Source organism: Bufo bufo, chromosome 1 (assembly GCF_905171765.1).
Source record: "Bufo bufo chromosome 1, aBufBuf1.1, whole genome shotgun sequence".
Lineage (NCBI taxonomy): Eukaryota > Metazoa > Chordata > Amphibia > Anura > Bufonidae > Bufo > Bufo bufo.
The window spans coordinates 169629434-169646246 of NC_053389.1; the positions used below are offsets into that span (position 1 = coordinate 169629434).

General features: G+C 43.7%; 1 protein-coding gene across 1 annotated transcript in view; it reads left to right on the top strand.

The window, feature by feature from the left end:
- Positions 1 to 16606, top strand: part of BARX2 (BARX homeobox 2) — a 62897-nt gene extending 46291 nt beyond the window's left edge. Inside the window, exons 2-4 of the mRNA XM_040431939.1 lie at positions 4620 to 4926; positions 10885 to 10969; positions 14961 to 16606. Of these exons, the coding sequence (XP_040287873.1) occupies positions 4620 to 4926; positions 10885 to 10969; positions 14961 to 15260 (692 nt within the window). The 3' untranslated portion in view covers positions 15261 to 16606. The remainder of the gene's footprint in view (positions 1 to 4619; positions 4927 to 10884; positions 10970 to 14960) is intronic.
- Positions 16607 to 16813: the final 207 nt, after the last annotated feature.

A 16813-nucleotide genomic window follows, 5' to 3' on the forward strand; every position in this document is an offset into this window, starting at 1 on the left:
TGTGGATGATGCACTGTTAAGGGGATATCTGTGGATGATGCACTGTTAAGGGGGCATCTGTGGATGATGCACTGTTTAAGGGGATATCTGTGGATGGCACTCTTATGGGGGCATCTGTGGATGATGCACTGTTATTAACAGTGCGTCATCCACAGATCCCCCATAACATTATCATCCACAGATCCCCCCATAACAGTGTCATCCACAGATCCCCCATAAAAGGTGACATATTCCACACAGATGCCCCCATAACAGTATCATCCACAGATCCGCCCCCCCCCCCATAACAGTGTCATCCACAGATCCCCCCATAACAGTGTCATCCACAGATATCCCCTTAATAGACTGTTAAGGGGATATCTGTGGATGGCACTGTTATGGGGGCATCTGTATGGAATCTGACACAGATGCGGGGGGGGATCTGTGGATGACACTGTTATGGGGGGCCGTGGGGGATCTGTGGATGACACTGTTATGGGGGGCCGGGGGGGATCTGTGGATGACACATATATAGCAGCATCTTGTGCTATATATGTGTCATCATCCACAGATATCTCCCCCCCCCCCCATAACAGTGTCCCCGACAGTGACTGACCCCCAACAGGGGGTGGAGTCCGGCAACTATTGTAAGACCCCGCCTTTCCTTATGTAAGTGTTGTAATTAAACTTGTGCCAAGTTGTACTACTATCTAATCTATTACTAACTTACTGGGACAGTCAGGACTTCAGCTAGTATTCACATTCAGTTTTTTCACAGTGGCACCATTCACTGGCCTGGGCATGGGCACTGGGCGAGCGGGCGGGCAGACAGGCTCTTCAACCATTCAAAGTAGGCGGCCGGTGGCAGCGTAACGTGACGTCACTCACTTTGTCACGCCACCTGCTCCTCCCACTTTATTAATGAAGCAGGCGGAGCAGGCGCAAGACGTCGGAGTGAGTGACGGTATGCGGCCGGCCGCCGGGAGACGGATTCACGGAGCACAGGAGGCAGGAGCAGTGAGCAGTGAAGTCGTTGTATGTTGAAGCTGTGCGGACAGTGTGGGGCTGGCAGCCGGGGCTCAAGCGGCACTGCGGCAGGCGGCAGTGCAGGAGGCGGAGCACAGGGGTGTGATTAGGGTGTGCCCAGGCACACCCGACACCCCTCGTGCGCACGCCTATGCATATACAGGTGAAACTCCAAAAATTTGAATATCGTGCAAAGTTCATTTATTTCAGTAATGCAATTTAAAGGGTTTCTATCACTTCGTTTCACATAATTAGCTGTCAGACACTAGCGATCCGCTAGTGTCTGCTCTGCCAAACCATCCTAATATAATTGCTTTTGGGGCAGCCGTTTTGCTAAAAAAATAACTTTTATTAATATGCTAATGAGCCTCTAGGTGCTATGGGGGCGTCATTAGCACCTAGAGGCTCCGTCTACCTTCACAAACTGCCACCGCCCAGCGCGTCCCTCAAGCCCGCCCATCTCCTCCGGAATGCGATCCTCCCTGTGAGCGCCTGTATTCGGCGCATGCGCAGTGAATGTCTGACCGCTTCCCTGCTCAGACATCTCCACTGCGCCTGTTCCTCGGAGCACTATGACGTCATCGCGCAGGCGCAGTGGAGATGTCTGAGCAGGGAAGCGGTCAGACATTCACTGCGCATGCGCCGAATACAGGCGCTCACAGGGAGGATTGCATTCCGGAGGAGATGGGCGGGCTGGAGGGACGTGCTGGGCGGCGGCAGTTTGTGAAGGTAGACGGAGCCTCTAGGTGCTAATGACGCCCCCATAGCACCTAGAGGCTCATTAGCATATTAATAAAAGTTCTTTTTTTAGCAAAACGGCTGCCCCAAAAGCAGTTATATTAGGATGGTTTGGCAGAGCAGACACTAGCGGATCGCTAGTGTCTGACAGCTAATTATGTAAAACGAAGTGATAGAAACCCTTTACAAGGTGAAACTAACATATGAGATAGACTCATTACATGCAAAGCGAGATATTTCAAGCCTTTATTTGTTATCATTTGGATGATTATGGCTTACAGCTTATGAAACCCCAAAGTCACAATTTTGAGGTACCCTTTGCTCAGGGGGTATGGATTAATTAGCTGACTAGAGTGTGACCCTTTGAGCCTAGAATATTGAACCTTTTCACTAAATTCTAATTTGAAGCTGCATTAATGCAATTCCTTTTAATTTGCATTACTGAAATAAATAGACTTTTGCACGATACTCAAATTTTTCGAGTTTCACCTGTAGCTCTCTGCACACTACCCTACAGGCTACTCACACATCAGATGGGTCTGTGAAATTATGTACCGTGGTTTGGCTTCTTGCTGAATCAATCTGCCAAGGAATGACATCCATTAATCTTCTCTATTCACCCCCTTGACTTTTTAAACAGAACAGGTTGTTTTTGCCCAGGAGGCAAGTCCTGGAAGATTAACCTCTTTAGTGCAGGAAACCATTCTGCATCGACACAAACACAAGGAAGATGTTCATTGTTTGATTTGCAGATCCTTGGTGCTGGAGCCCGGAGGTGAACGCACAGAGCCAAGTATAAACAACTGCAGTGAACAATTCAGTTCAAGCCCTTCATTAATTAAAGCAGCTGCTTTTATCAAAGCGGTAGAGCTGACACCATTATTAGTGGCTTTTTAATTATAAGAGGAGTGTTTCTTAAGATCAGTCCTCTCCATGGTGAAGTAACAACAGTGAAGTACTTGCGTGCATCACATGAAGTTATTACATACGAGTGCTCCTTACAGCTGCTGCATGTCATGTTCATAGACGGTTGCAGTGTATAATGGAAAACTTTGATTCACTGTGAATTTCAATTTGTAAAGATCTCTGCCTGATAATGACTAGGTCTGCCTGTTTTTTCAGGTTCTGAATGTAAATAAGGATATTTCTGCTCACTGACAGCAAGCAGAGATTTTGAAAACAATGAGAAAACACAAAGTAAGGCCTCTTTCACATGGCCGTGTGCTGGCCGGGCCCATGCTGCCGACCGCAAATTGAGGTCCGCAATGCACGGGCACCGACTGTGGGGCAGCAGCATGCGGATCGCGGACCCCTTCACTTGAATGGGGTCCGCGATCCGTCCGTTCCGCAAAAAAGTTCTATATTTTTGCAGAACAGAAGCACAGAACGGGACACCACGGAAGCACTCTGTAGTGCCCGCAATACGACCACGGGACCACTACGGCCGTGTGAAAGAAGTCTAAAGTTGTAAAACCTTTATTTTACTTATTTTTCTCACTTACAGTACAGACCAAAAGTTTGGACACACCTTCTCATTCAAAGAGTTTTCTTTATTTTCATGACTATGAAGGCATCAAAACTATGAATTAAAACATGTGGAATTATATTCGTAACAAACAAGTGTGAAACAACTGAAAATATGTCATATTCTAGGTTCTTCAAAGTAGCCACCTTTTGCTTTGATTACTGCTTTGCACACTCTTGGCATTCTCTTGATGAGCTTCAAGAGGTAGTCCCCTGAAATGGTTTTCACTTCACAGGTGTGCCCTGTCAGGTTTAATAAGTGGGATTTCTTGCCTTATAAATGGGGTTGGGACCATCAGTTGCGTTGAGGAGAAGTCAGGTGGATACACAGCAGATAGTCCTACTGAATAGACTGTTAGAATTTGTATTATGGCAAGAAAAAAGCAGCTAAGTAAAGAAAAACGAGTGGCCATCATTACTTTAAGAAATAAAGGTCAGTCAGTCAGCTGAAAATTGGGAAAACTATGAAAGTAAGGGCTATTTGACCATGAAGGAGAGTGATGGGGTGCTGCGCCAAATGACCTGGCCTCCACAGTCACCGGACCTGAACCCAATCAAGATGGTTTGGGGTGAGCTGGACCGCAGAGTGAAGGCAAAAGGGCCAACAAGTGCTAAGCATCTCTGGGAACTCCTTCAAGACTGTTGGAAGACCATGTCAGGGGACTACCTCTTGAAGCTCATCAAGAGAATGCCAAGAGTGTGCAAAGCAGTAATGAAAGCAAATAGTGGCTACTTTGAAGAACCTAGAATGTGACATATTTTCAGTTGTTTCACACTTGTTTGTTATGTATATAATTCCACATGTGTTAATTCATAGTTTTGATGCCTTCATAGTCATGAAAATAAAGAAAACTCTTTGAATGAGAAGGTGTGTCCAAACTTTTGGTCTGTACTGTATATAATTCTGACATATTCCTCTAAGGGTTGATGCATACGAACGTGTGCCACAAATGCCACAAATGCACAGGCACACTGCCCACCATCTGCGGATACTGACCCATTCACTTGAATGGGGTCTGCGATCCGCACCTGACGGTCCAGAACGCAGAGGCACCGACAGAAAACCCACAGAAGAACTCTGTAGTGCTTCAGTGGGCTTCCGTTCCGCACCGTATAATCAGGATTGCAGACCCTTTCAAGTGAATGGGTCTGCATCTATCATACTGTACGCACAAGGCCAGTGCCGTATATTGCAGAGCCGCTGTTTGTGGGCCGCAATACGGGCCCGGTCAGGCAACGGCCGTATGAATAACCCCTAATTATCATAATCTAGCAGTGTCATAGAAATAAATCTGTTGTATGAAGTAAGTTTTGCTGGACCATTTTAGACCATTCTGTGCTTACATTCACAGGTTCATCACCGCTTCGGACGTACCCTCTTCTCTCAGTCATCAGCCGCCAGCCCACTGTCCTTAGCCACGTTGTCCCCTCCACGTCCTCCTCACCCATTCAGGTTCTGTCTCCCGCACATCTCTCTCCACCATGTGCGCGCTCTGAGACGCCAGCCAGTGAAGCTCCACCTAGCAGCGAATCAGAACTCGAACAAACGGCTCATCGTGTGAAGAAGCCACGTCGTAGCAGAACCATATTCACAGAGAGTCAGCTCATGGGTCTGGAAAAGAAATTCCAGAAGCAGAAATACTTGTCCACTCCAGACCGGTGAGTACATAGCTTGAGGTCCCTGGACCCCTGTCCAACATCTGTGCCAGGGCCCCAAACTCTCACATGCTGTTATTTGTAATGGATTCCGACTGTGCAGGATCTATACTCATTATGACAATAAGCCCTCCTGCACACCACCGTATCCATTTTGCAGTCCTCAAATCGCGGATCTGCAAAATACGGATGTGGGCCGTGTGCATCCCGCAGTTTTCACGGGACCCACTATAAATAAGCCTAATCTTGTCCGCCAAATGGACTAGAATAGGACAGGTTATATCATTGCAGCATGGCCGCACAGATACTCTTGTGTGTATGCGACCTTAAGCTGCTTATCACACACAGTTCTTCTGCACTTTTGTGTTTTTATAATGTTTTTTTTTTATCTTCAGCACTTTTTGCTGTAAAATCACCAGCTCCAGATGTTAGCTGAAAGTCTACAGGAAATGTGAAAAGAAGGACACATAAGTGCTTTTTTTATTTATAGTTTTTTTGCTCCTGCCATTTTTATTCATTAGATGTGTTTTGTTTTGTCTTTCTGGCTTCTTTTAAAAAATGTAGATGGATAAATGCACCAGATTTATTCCAGGGGCTCAGGCTGGAGGATACATGTGGTACAGGGATAGACACTTCTCTCTGACTCTATACCAACTAGTGGTTGGTTTAATTTGAGATATATTTTTACCCCAGAATTGTGGTGCAATTTTGGGTGTATAATGGCAGATCTTAGATCCCACATCTTTCCAGTGAAGCTCCACCTATTTCCCTGCCCCTCTTCAAGCATGTCGGAACAAAGTATAGAAATCCCAAGGCCACCTGCACACAGGGGCAGTTGAATGCACATAAGGTCCGCACGAATTTCGGTGAAGATTTATGTGCATTTCTGCATCGCATCAGCACCAAAATACGCAATGTCTAACAGTGGCTTTTGGTGCAGATTTAATGTGATTTTGCCGCATATCTCACCTTTCCAAGGGTGAAATCCTCAGCTAAAAGCGAAAACATAACTGACACATAACACACAGGTGGCCCAAAAAAATGCCAACACTTTCACATCTGCGTTTTCAATTCCGCTATTGAGATCCGTCATAGGATCTCAATAGCGGAAGAAAACGCTTCAGTTTTGTCCCCATTCATTGTCAATTGGGACAAAACTGAACTGAACGAAAAAGAGTGCACCAAAATGCATTCCGTTCCATTTGGTTGCATCCCCATCGCGGACAGAAAAACTCTGCAAGCAGCATTTTTCTGTCCACGACGTGGTGCGGAGCAAGACGTTTTCTATTGTGGCAGAGAAACGTCCTGACACACAATGTAAGCCAATGGGGACGGATCCGTTTTCTCTGACACAATAGAAAACTGATCAGCCCCCATTGACTTTCAATGGTGTTCAAAACTGATCCGTCATGGATATATAAGAGATAATACAACCGGATCCGATCATGATGGATGCATGCGGTTGTATTATTGTAACAGAAGCGTTTTTGCAAATCCATGACGGATCCGCAAAAAACGCTAATGTGAAAGTAGCCTTAGACAATGCCAGAGCTTATTACAAGTAAAAAAAATGGCAGTGCTTATTACAGGTAAAAAAAAATGGTCATAACGGAAAATAATAGCATTCTAAAAAGAGAATGCTAAATAAAATGTCTATTGAGGGGTTAAAAATAAAAAAAACTCACCTCATCACTTGATCGCGCAGCCGGTATCTTGATCGCGCAGCCGGTATATAAGTCAATGGGGACCCGAACTTCACTTTATTATTTTCCATTATAACATGGTTATAACGGAAAATAATAGCATTCTAAAAACAGAATGCTAAATAAAATGTCTATTGAGGGGTTAAAAAAAAAAAAAACTCACCTCATACACATGATCGCGCAGCCGGTATCTTTTTTTCTTCAGGACCTGCAAAAGGACCTGCGGTGATGTTACCGCAGGTCCTTTTGCAGGTCCTGAAGAAAAGAAGATACCGGCTGCGCGATCAAGTGATGAGGTGAGTTTTTTTTATTTTTAACCCCTCAATAGACATTTTATTTAGCATTCTCTTTTTAGAATGCTATTATTTTCCGTTATAACCATGTTATAATGGAAAATAATAATAAAGTGAAGTTCGGTTCCCCATTGACTTAAATGGGGTCTGGGTTCGGGTTGAAGTTCGGGTCAAGTTCGGGTCCCAAACCTGAACTTTGACCTGAGGTTCGGCCGAACCCGGCGAACCTGAACTTCCACGGGTTCGCTCAACCCTACTTATGACAGGTAAAAAAAATGCCAGTGCTTATGAGAGGTAAAAAATGCCAACACTTACTAAAGGTAAAAAAAATGTCAGAGGTAAAAAAATGGAACCACCAAATATAGCAATCCAATGGGACTGCAATATGTGCGGAAGTATAGAGTAAAAAAAAACAAATATAAAACGCACATATGATATTACACAAAAATGTATTAGTAGAACAAATCATACAACAGACAACATATCACAGAATAAAATAATTAGCAGCAATACATGAAGGTACTATGACTGTATTAGTTCACCCTGGTCATTCAAGGCCGCATTGTCACATCTACATAGGGTATGCTGTGCCAGTAATTATTATACACATATCACCTAAAATCTTATAAAGTGCACCTATGTACCCATCTAGGCTACAAAAATATTGCACAAGTCCCATAAGTAGCAATAACCTCGACACGCATTTCGCCTTGCTTCCTCTAGGGGGCGTCGCGTCGGGGTTGGGGTTCACTCCTGGCCTCTGGTCTGTATTGTTCTCTTATGCTACTTATTCATTGGTGTTTGTTTTGTCCTTACCAAGGTATACGGGATAGCATTCCAACTTATCAGGTTAATTCCTGTTGGGATTTTTCTCTGTAAGGTTACAGTAGCTACTGGTATGGCTTCTTATGGGACTTGTGCAATATTATTTGTAGCTAGATGGGTACATAGGTGCACTTTATAAGATTTTAGGTGATATGTGTATAATAATTACTGGCACAGCATACCCTATGTAGATGTGACAATGCGGCCTTGAATGACCAGGGTGAACTAATACAGTCATAGTACCTTCATGTATTGCTGCTAATTATTTTATTCTGTGATATGTTGTTTGTTTTATTATTTGTTCTACTTATAAATTGTTGTGTAATGTCATATGTGCGTTTTTGATTAGGTAAAAAAAATAAAATGCCAGCGCTTATTATTACAGGTAAAAAAAAATATATGAATATATACAGTCCTGATCAAAAGTTTAAGACCACTTGAAAAATGGCAAAAAATCATATTTAGCATGGCTGGATCTTAACAAGGTTCCAAGTAGAGCTTCAACATGCAACAAGAAGAAATGGGAGTGAGACAAAACATTTTTTGAGCATTCAATTTAATGAAAACAATGAATAAACTGAAACAGGCTGTTTTTCAGCTGATCCAAAGTTTAGGACCACATGCCTTTAAAAGGCCAAATCTGTGCAAAGATGTGGATTCATTGTCATTCTCTGTCAGGTAGTCACACGTTGTGATGGCAAAGGCAAAAAAACTCTCCCTTTTTGAACGTGGTCGGGTTGTTGAACTGCATAAGCAGGGTCTCTCACAGCGCGCCATCGCTGCTGAGTTGGGACGCAGTAAGACAGTCATTTGGAATTTCTTAAATGATCCAGAGGGTTATGGAACAAAAAAGTCAAGTGGAAGACCCAAAAAAATTTCACCAGCACTGAGCCGGAGGATCCAATTGGCTGTCCGTCAAGACACTCGACGATCCTCGACCCAAATTAAGGCCCTTACTGGTGCTGACTGCAGCCCCATAACCATCAGACCGCATCTGAGACTGAAGGGCTTCAAAAACAAAAAATGTCTTCAAAGACCTCGTCTCCTTGAACGCCACAGAACTGCTCGTTTGGACTTTGCAAGAGAGCACCAAACATGGGACATTCAAAGGTGGAAGAAAGTTTTATTCTCTGATGAGAAAAGATTTAACCTTGATGGTCCTGATGGTTTCCAATGTTACTGGCATGACAAGCAGATCCCACCTGAGATGTTTTTTACACGCCACAGTGGAGGGGGCGCCATATTGGTCTGGGGTGCTTTTTCCTTCAGTGGAACAATGGAGCTTCAGGAAGTGCAGGGGCATCAAACGGCCGCTGGCTATGTCCAGATGTTGCAGAGAGCATTCCTCATGACTGAGGGCCCTCGTCTGTGTGGTAACGACTGTGTTTTTTAACAGGACAACGCTACAGTACACAATGCCCGCAGGACAAGGGACTTCTTCCAGGAGAATAACATCACTCTTTTGGCCCATCCTGCGTGTTCCCCTGATCTAAATCCAATTGAGAACCTTTGGGGATGGATGGCAAGGGAAGTTTACAAAAATGGACAACAGTTCCAGACAGTAGATGGCCTTCGTGCGGCCGTCTTCACCACTTGGAGAAATGTTCCCACTCACCTCATGGAAACGCTTGCATCAAGCCTGCCGAAACAAATTTTGGAAGTGATAAACAATAACGGCGGAGCTACTCATTACTGAGTTCATGTTTGGAAGTTGGATTTCTGTTTTGGGGGGTTTAGTTTTTTTTTGGAGGTGTGGTCCTAAACTTTTGATCAGCTGAAAAACAGCCTGTTTCAGTTTATTCGTTGTTTTCATTAAATTGAATGCTCAAAAAATGTTTTGTCTCACTCCCATTTCTTCTTGTTGCATGTTGAAGCTCTACTTGGAACCTTGTTAAGATCCAGCCATGCTAAATATGATTTTTTGCCATTTTTCAAGTGGTCTTAAACTTTTGATCAGGACTGTGTATATGACAGATCCAAATTCATGTGTGTAAGGACCCTAAATAAAGGGTTAATTTGTTGAGTAACATAAGTCAAGGCAAGTTTTTATTGTGCAAATGAGAATACCATGCCTCCTTGTATTATATGGCACTTCTGTTCTCTTATGGGCACATGCGAGCCTCAGGAACCAGGGCCCACGAGCAACTGCAACATCTGCATCTCCTATAACTGCGCCATGATGGCCTATGGTGCACACCTTGAGGTGCTAGGAGGTCACACTTTTTGCATTACAGCAGTCTGAAAAGTATGGTCATAAAATATAAACTTGACAGGAGACAAATACACAAGACTAGACAGTAATGTTACACTACGCAGAAGTTCAAAGGCTTCTCCCACCAGATAAGCGGCTGTGCAGTTCTACCAGCTTGAATGTCAGCACTCGAAAACCAGGACAATCCTCCTTCCCGAGCAGCAGGCATCCTGTGACTATAAATGATCCTATTCACTTTCATTTCAGGCTGTTTAAAGAAACCCAATTTCTTTGGTCTGTTCACATTCCCTGCCAACCTAACTACACTCCAGCTGTTTGCGGCTTAAACGGTTCCCCAGCTGCACGGTGATGTCAGCCTGCAGCATGGCCAAATCCCGTATACAGCTCTGGCATCTGAGTTGGCCCAAGTATTCAGTATGGAAGATCAATCGGTCTGCCTGTTACCCACATGCCCAAGATCAGAAGCATTTTCACAAATAGAGGAACCACTGTAGACTATGGAGACATTTATTATGGTGAATTTCAAGCTCCTGTACAATGAAACATCAGATGAAATGCTTCAGTAACAGTAAACCCCATCAGATCCAACAAATATATTATTACAAGTACATGCTGGCTCTCAGCTCAGGAAAGCAATTTTTTTTTTGTTTTGTCCCTTAGTTTTTGTTATGTGTAATACCACCGTACAGTGCTAAAAACATTCATATACAGTGGACACATAATTCTGCCATATACTGCCTTTGGCTGTCAGGATATGCAACAACAGCTACATCAGTTTCAGACCACAAACCTATGTAATAGTACCATACAGTGCAAACATAATGATGTCATACAGTGTCAAAATAACAGTGCTATATAGTGTTAGCCATAATGCTTGCTAATGGAAGCCTGCTGCATTAAAATTCACCCAGTCTGCTTTATTTTTCAGGCTAGATTTGGCTCAGTCATTGGGATTGACACAGCTACAGGTTAAGACGTGGTACCAGAATCGAAGAATGAAGTGGAAAAAAATTGTAAGTCTAGTTTATGGGGATTACTATAGCTGCCATATATGTAATGCTTTATCATATGATAGTGCCAATAACTGGCGAATCTACAGAATAGAAAAGATCAGATACAATCCATAAAACCCTTTGAGTCACTGATAAAATTACTCATTTAAAAATATTTTGATTTTGATATTTCACTCTCAAATTGTTTCATTTATTGTAAGAAACAAGTGTATAAAATTGGTTATATTTAGAGACATCCCTGGGATCCCAATCTGTAAGAAGGCTCCCACCTTCAGTGACCCATTTACAATACCGGTGTGTTCGTATATGGTACCAGAGCCCATATAGAATCTATGTCTGCACTCCCTGTTGCCGTGCCCCTGGTTATACCTGTGCTTTAAGGGAATTTGTTGCCTCCTGCACGCCCTCTTAAATACGGTAATATATGAACAGTACACTTGCCACTGACCGCTGATCAGTAATTCATATGTTGATACTCATCCCTGGAACCGGACCTGGAATGCAATTAGAGGACTTTTCTTGCAGTCCTCTCTATGTGTGCACGCTCATGAGGCCTCTCAATGCATTCAAGGGCCAGTTTGCAGGGGAACAGGGGTGAGTATCGACATACTAATTACTGGTCCAAGGTCAGCAGCAAGTGTTCTTTTTCTTTACATGTATTACTGTTCTTAAAGGATCCCACGAATAATGTAAAAAGTTAAATCAGACATCATATAGTATATGGCAGTCATTTTCTAACAAAGCTAGAACTATTGAAGTACTTTAAATGGTTCCAGAGCTCTCCCCATGTATTACTCCAATTGCTCTGCTAGATTTATTTCAAGATGGCAGTTCAGGCTGTGTCCTTTGTCAGGGTGTGTGTCCTTTCTGCTGTTGCTCTCTTAGGCCTCTTTCACACGGGCGTTGCGGAAAAATGTGCGGGTGCGTTGCGGGAACACCCGCGATTTTTCCGCGCGAGTGCAAAACATTGTAATGCGTTTTGCACTCGCGTGAGAAAAATCGCGCGTGTTTGGTACCCAAACCCGAACTTCTTCACAGAAGTTCGGGCTTGGGATCGGTGTTCTGTAAATAGTATTATTTTCCCTTATAACATGGTTATAAGGGAAAATAATAGCATTCTGAATACAGAATGCTAAGTAAAACAGGGCTGGAGGGGGTTAAAAAAAATAAAAAATCATTTAACTCACCTTAATCCACTTGCTCGCGATGCCGGGCATCTCCGTCTGACTCTTTTACTGTATAGGACCTGTGGAGAGCGTTAACTATAGTTTAAGGACCTGGGATGACGTCACTATGGTCATCACATGGTACGTCACATGATCTTTTACCATGGTGAATCACCATGGTAAAAGATCATGTGACGTACCATGTGATGACCAGAGTGACGTCATCCCATGTCCTTAAACTATAGTTAATGCTCTCCACAGGTCCTATACAGTAAAAGAGTCAGACGGAGATGCCGGCTACGCGAGCAAGTGGATAAAGGTGAGTTAAATGACTTTTATGTTTTTTTAACCCCTCCAGCCCTGTTTTACTATGCATTCTGTATTCAGAATGCTATTATTTTCCCTTATAACCATGTTATAAGGGAAAATAATAAGGTTCGGGTCTCCATCCCGATCGTCTCCTAGCAACCGTGCGTGAAAATCACACCGCATCCGCACTTGCTTGTGGATGCTTGCGATTTTCACGCAACCCCATTCATTTCTATGGGGCCTGCGTTACGTGAAAAACGCACAAAGAGGAGCATGCTGCGATTTTCACGCAACGCAAAAGTGATGCGTGAAAATCACCGCTCGTGTGCACAGCCCCATAGAAATGAATGGGTCAGTATTCAGTGCGGGTGCAATGCGTTCACCTCCCGCATCGCATCCGCGCGGAATACTCGCTCGTGTGAAAGGGGCCTTAATATCACTGTTCACACTGTTCAGAAAGTGTGTCCTTTCTGCTGCAGCTCTGTCATTGTAAGGCCCCTTTCACACGAGCGAGTTTTCCGTGCTGGTGCAATGCGTGACGTGAACGCATAGCACCCGCACTGAATCCTGACCCATTCATTTCAATGGGTCTGTGTACATGAGCGTTGTTTTTCACGCATCAGTTCTGCGTTGCGTGAAAATCGCAGCATGTTCTATATTCTGCATTGATCACGCAGCCCTGGCCCCATAGAAGTGAATGGGGCTGCGTGAAAAACGCATTGCACCCGCAAGCAAGTGCGGGTGCGATGCGTTTTTCACTGATGGTTGCTAAGAGATGTTGTTTGTAAACCTTCAGTTTTTTATCACGCGCGTGAAAAACGCATCAAAACGCATTGCACCCGCGCGGAAAAAACTGAACAACTGAACGCAATCGCAGACAAAACTGACTGAACTTAATTGCAAAATAGTGCGAGTTTCACTGAACGCATCCGGACCTAATCCGTCACGCTCGTGTGAAAGGGGCCTAACTGTCACAGCTTCTAACAGAAGATATGGTTGGAGGCAGCTGAAAGATGGAACTGAGCATGTGCGTCCACCTCAGCGAGGTGGACAGAGAGATGAGAAAAAGAACAAACAGCAGGTGGTGCTTCACAGATACATTTTACTGATTAAGGCCTCATGCAAACAACTGTGTCCGTTTTGCGGTCTGCAAATTGCAGATCGGCAAAACATGGTTGCTGGCTGTGTGCAAAATGCGGAACGTAACGTCCTGCCCTCAATCTTTGGCGGGACCACGGAATGGATGTGCAGATGCGGACAGCACACGGAGTGCTGTTCGCATCTTTTGTGGCCCCATTGAAGTGAATGGGTCCGCATCTGATCTGCAAAAACCATGTGTGCATGAGCCCCATATGTTTGACTACATGAAATTACAAAAATTCAGATCAAGGGGCTGGTTTGAAAAATGTACAATATTTTTGGTGGGACAGCACTTTTAATAGGGCTTGTAGGAGATGATATATTCCATTTAAAGAGGTCTTTCAGCAATGATTACTGATGCAGTATAAGGCTGGGTTCAGACCTGAGCGTCTTTGATATGCGCGTCTAACGCGCGTTTTTGACGCGCGTTTTTTGCAATAGTAAACGCGCGTTTGACGCGCGTTTGTGTGATTGACTGCAATGTCCTATAGCCACAAACGCGCTGTAAAACGCCCCAAAGAAACTCAAGAACTTGTTTGAGCGTAGGGCGTTTTTCAGCGCGTTCAAACGCGCTGTAAAACGCTCAAGTGAGAACCAGGGCCATAGGGAAGCATTGGTTTTCATGTGTTGAGCGTTTTACAGCGCGTTTGAACGCGCTGTAAAACGCTCAAGTGTGAACCCAGCCTAAGATGCAGAGAGGCCTGATCAAAGTCGTCTTCAGTTCCACAGCAATTCTTCTTTAAAATGGGTAATCTCAGAGACTTTGGTGGCCAGGAAAGTGCTTCCTGAAAAGTCCCATTGAGAAGGCTGTGGTTTATAGTTAATGTATTCTTGGCAACCAGACTGAATTAGGTGGAGGAGCTTTTTAATTAATATAGCCTGATGAAAGCAGAAGCTCAATCATACAAAGAACAAACTATTCCTAGATAATTATTTAATATTCTTTTTTTTAATTATATTAAAGTATTTATTAATAAAAAATTTTGTTGAAAGAATTAGGAATTTTTCTCAAGATGGCAAGATTAATGATCAATTGGCCAAAGTAGGTATTATTTGGTTATCTGGTCCATGTAACCAGGTCAGTTTCCCCATAATTAAATGTATTAGTGCCCCACAGTCATTAGTTCATATGATCTTTAGAGAAATAAGAACCACAGATTTTACCTGCCCATACAAAATGTTATTACAGGCCAATGGTCTCCTATGAATGAATTACACGAATGAGCACCATCAGACCTACTGATACTCCTCACACGGTCAGTATAAATAATGGCCATACCTAAAAGACAATAGCTATGAACCATCGCACTGTTGTGTTGTAAGCAAATGCCCAACTGAATCCTAACACGTGAAAAAAATCCTTTTCTTTTCCATAGGTTCTCAAGGGTGGACAGGAGGCACCTACCAAGCCAAAGGGACGTCCAAAGAAAAATTCTATCCCAACTTCAGAGGAAATCGAGGCAGAGGAGAAATTGAAAAGACTGGCCCAAGAGGCTCAGCTTGAGGCAGTAAATGCTGAAGAGGAGCAAGAAAAGGCACTGGGAGAAGATAAGGACAAACAACCACTGGAAGGAAATGAACAAGAGGAAGGCAAAAAACTGGAATCAGGATCGCCTCCTGCCACATCTACTTCACAGCTGAACATCTCAACAAATGACAGAGGCGTCTCCAGCTAAAAACCAAAAGACAAAATGTGTTCATAAAGAAAGTGCGCCAAGCTGCACCCACAGTCTCTGGGGGTTATTCGCTGTGTGCTCATCCTATGTGCAGACCCCAACCCTAAAGGGAATCTTCTCTCCAAGACCTTTTATCTTGAATAGAAAAGGTTAAAGCCACATGGAGGAGGGAAGAGAATGGAGGATCTCCGTGACTAATGGGGTCTGTACAGACAAGACTGGGAATTTTTGCTGTGTTTGGAAAAGAATTGGACAGTGTATATATAGTGTTCTTTATTATTGTGCCAGAAACTGCAGTGGAAAGGGTGAAAAAAAGCCAAAGCTAAAGGGAAAGAAGTTGTTTTCCCAGTGTAACTTACTTGAGAATGCTTTCACATTAAGTGCCTTTTTGCATGTTAAATCTTGTAAAACAATCTTTATGTGTTAATTCAGGGCCGCAGTCATTTAATCTCTTCTCTCTTCAGAACTAGGGCTTAAGTTCCATAACAGGCTGATATTTAGGTCTCAGGGAGGAACGAATCGACTTCGGATGAGACATCCAAAGTCAGTTTGCATAAAACTTCATTTCAATACTGTACGGAGCGAGCGCTCTGTACAGTATTAGAATGTATTGGCTCCAATGAGCTGAAGTTAATACTTTGCCAAGTCTCTTGAGACTTCGCGTAATAACTTCATAAATTGATTTCTACTGTAAAAACAATTTCCCGAGTGGTACCTCCGTACAGTATTGAAACGAAGTTTTATGCGAATCGACTTCGGATGTTTCATCCCTAGTCTCAGTACCAGCAGGGAGTCACGGCAGGTCATGACGAGAGCATGGCTCCAAACAAATAGATCTCTCATCTATGTCGCAGAAGGTTACATTGTATCTCACCGATCGTATTGAACAGGATACTGTTATAGAGATCATGTGTATAAAGCATACAACGATGGAAGTGGCCGTCACCTAAGACTCAATGGCAGCTGTAACATAGACAAAGTTACTACAGCAAACTGTTCTGGGGTCAGCGGCAACCAGCGTACAATGTGTATTCTGCCCTCAAGTTAAATAGTAACTGCGCTTTCATAAAACTTTTTATGTCATAGTGCTGAGACCCCCGCCATCACTGAAATGAAGAGGCAGAAACATTCAGCCAGCCGCTGCTCCCCATTAGCTGTGATCTGCTGTCCCTTTTATCTGAAGATACGCTCTAGGAGGCGATTTATCAAAACTGGTGTAAGGCCCCATTCACACCACTGTATTTCTGGTCTGCATCCCATCTGCATTTTTTGTGGAGAGGATGCGGTCCCTATACCGTATGTCCGTTCCGCAGCCCCGCAAAAAAGATAGAACATGTCCTATTCTTGTCTGAAGGCATTGTTATAATGGATCCGCAAAAAAAACTGATGCAACGGTGATGCCACGCGGACCGTGAAATACATACGGTCGTGTGAATGAACCCTAAAGGAAAACTGTCTTAGTTTCCCATAGCAACCAATCAGATTCCACCTTACATTTTCCTAGGAAGCTCGGAAAAATGAATGGTAGAATGTAATTGGTTGCTATTGGTGAC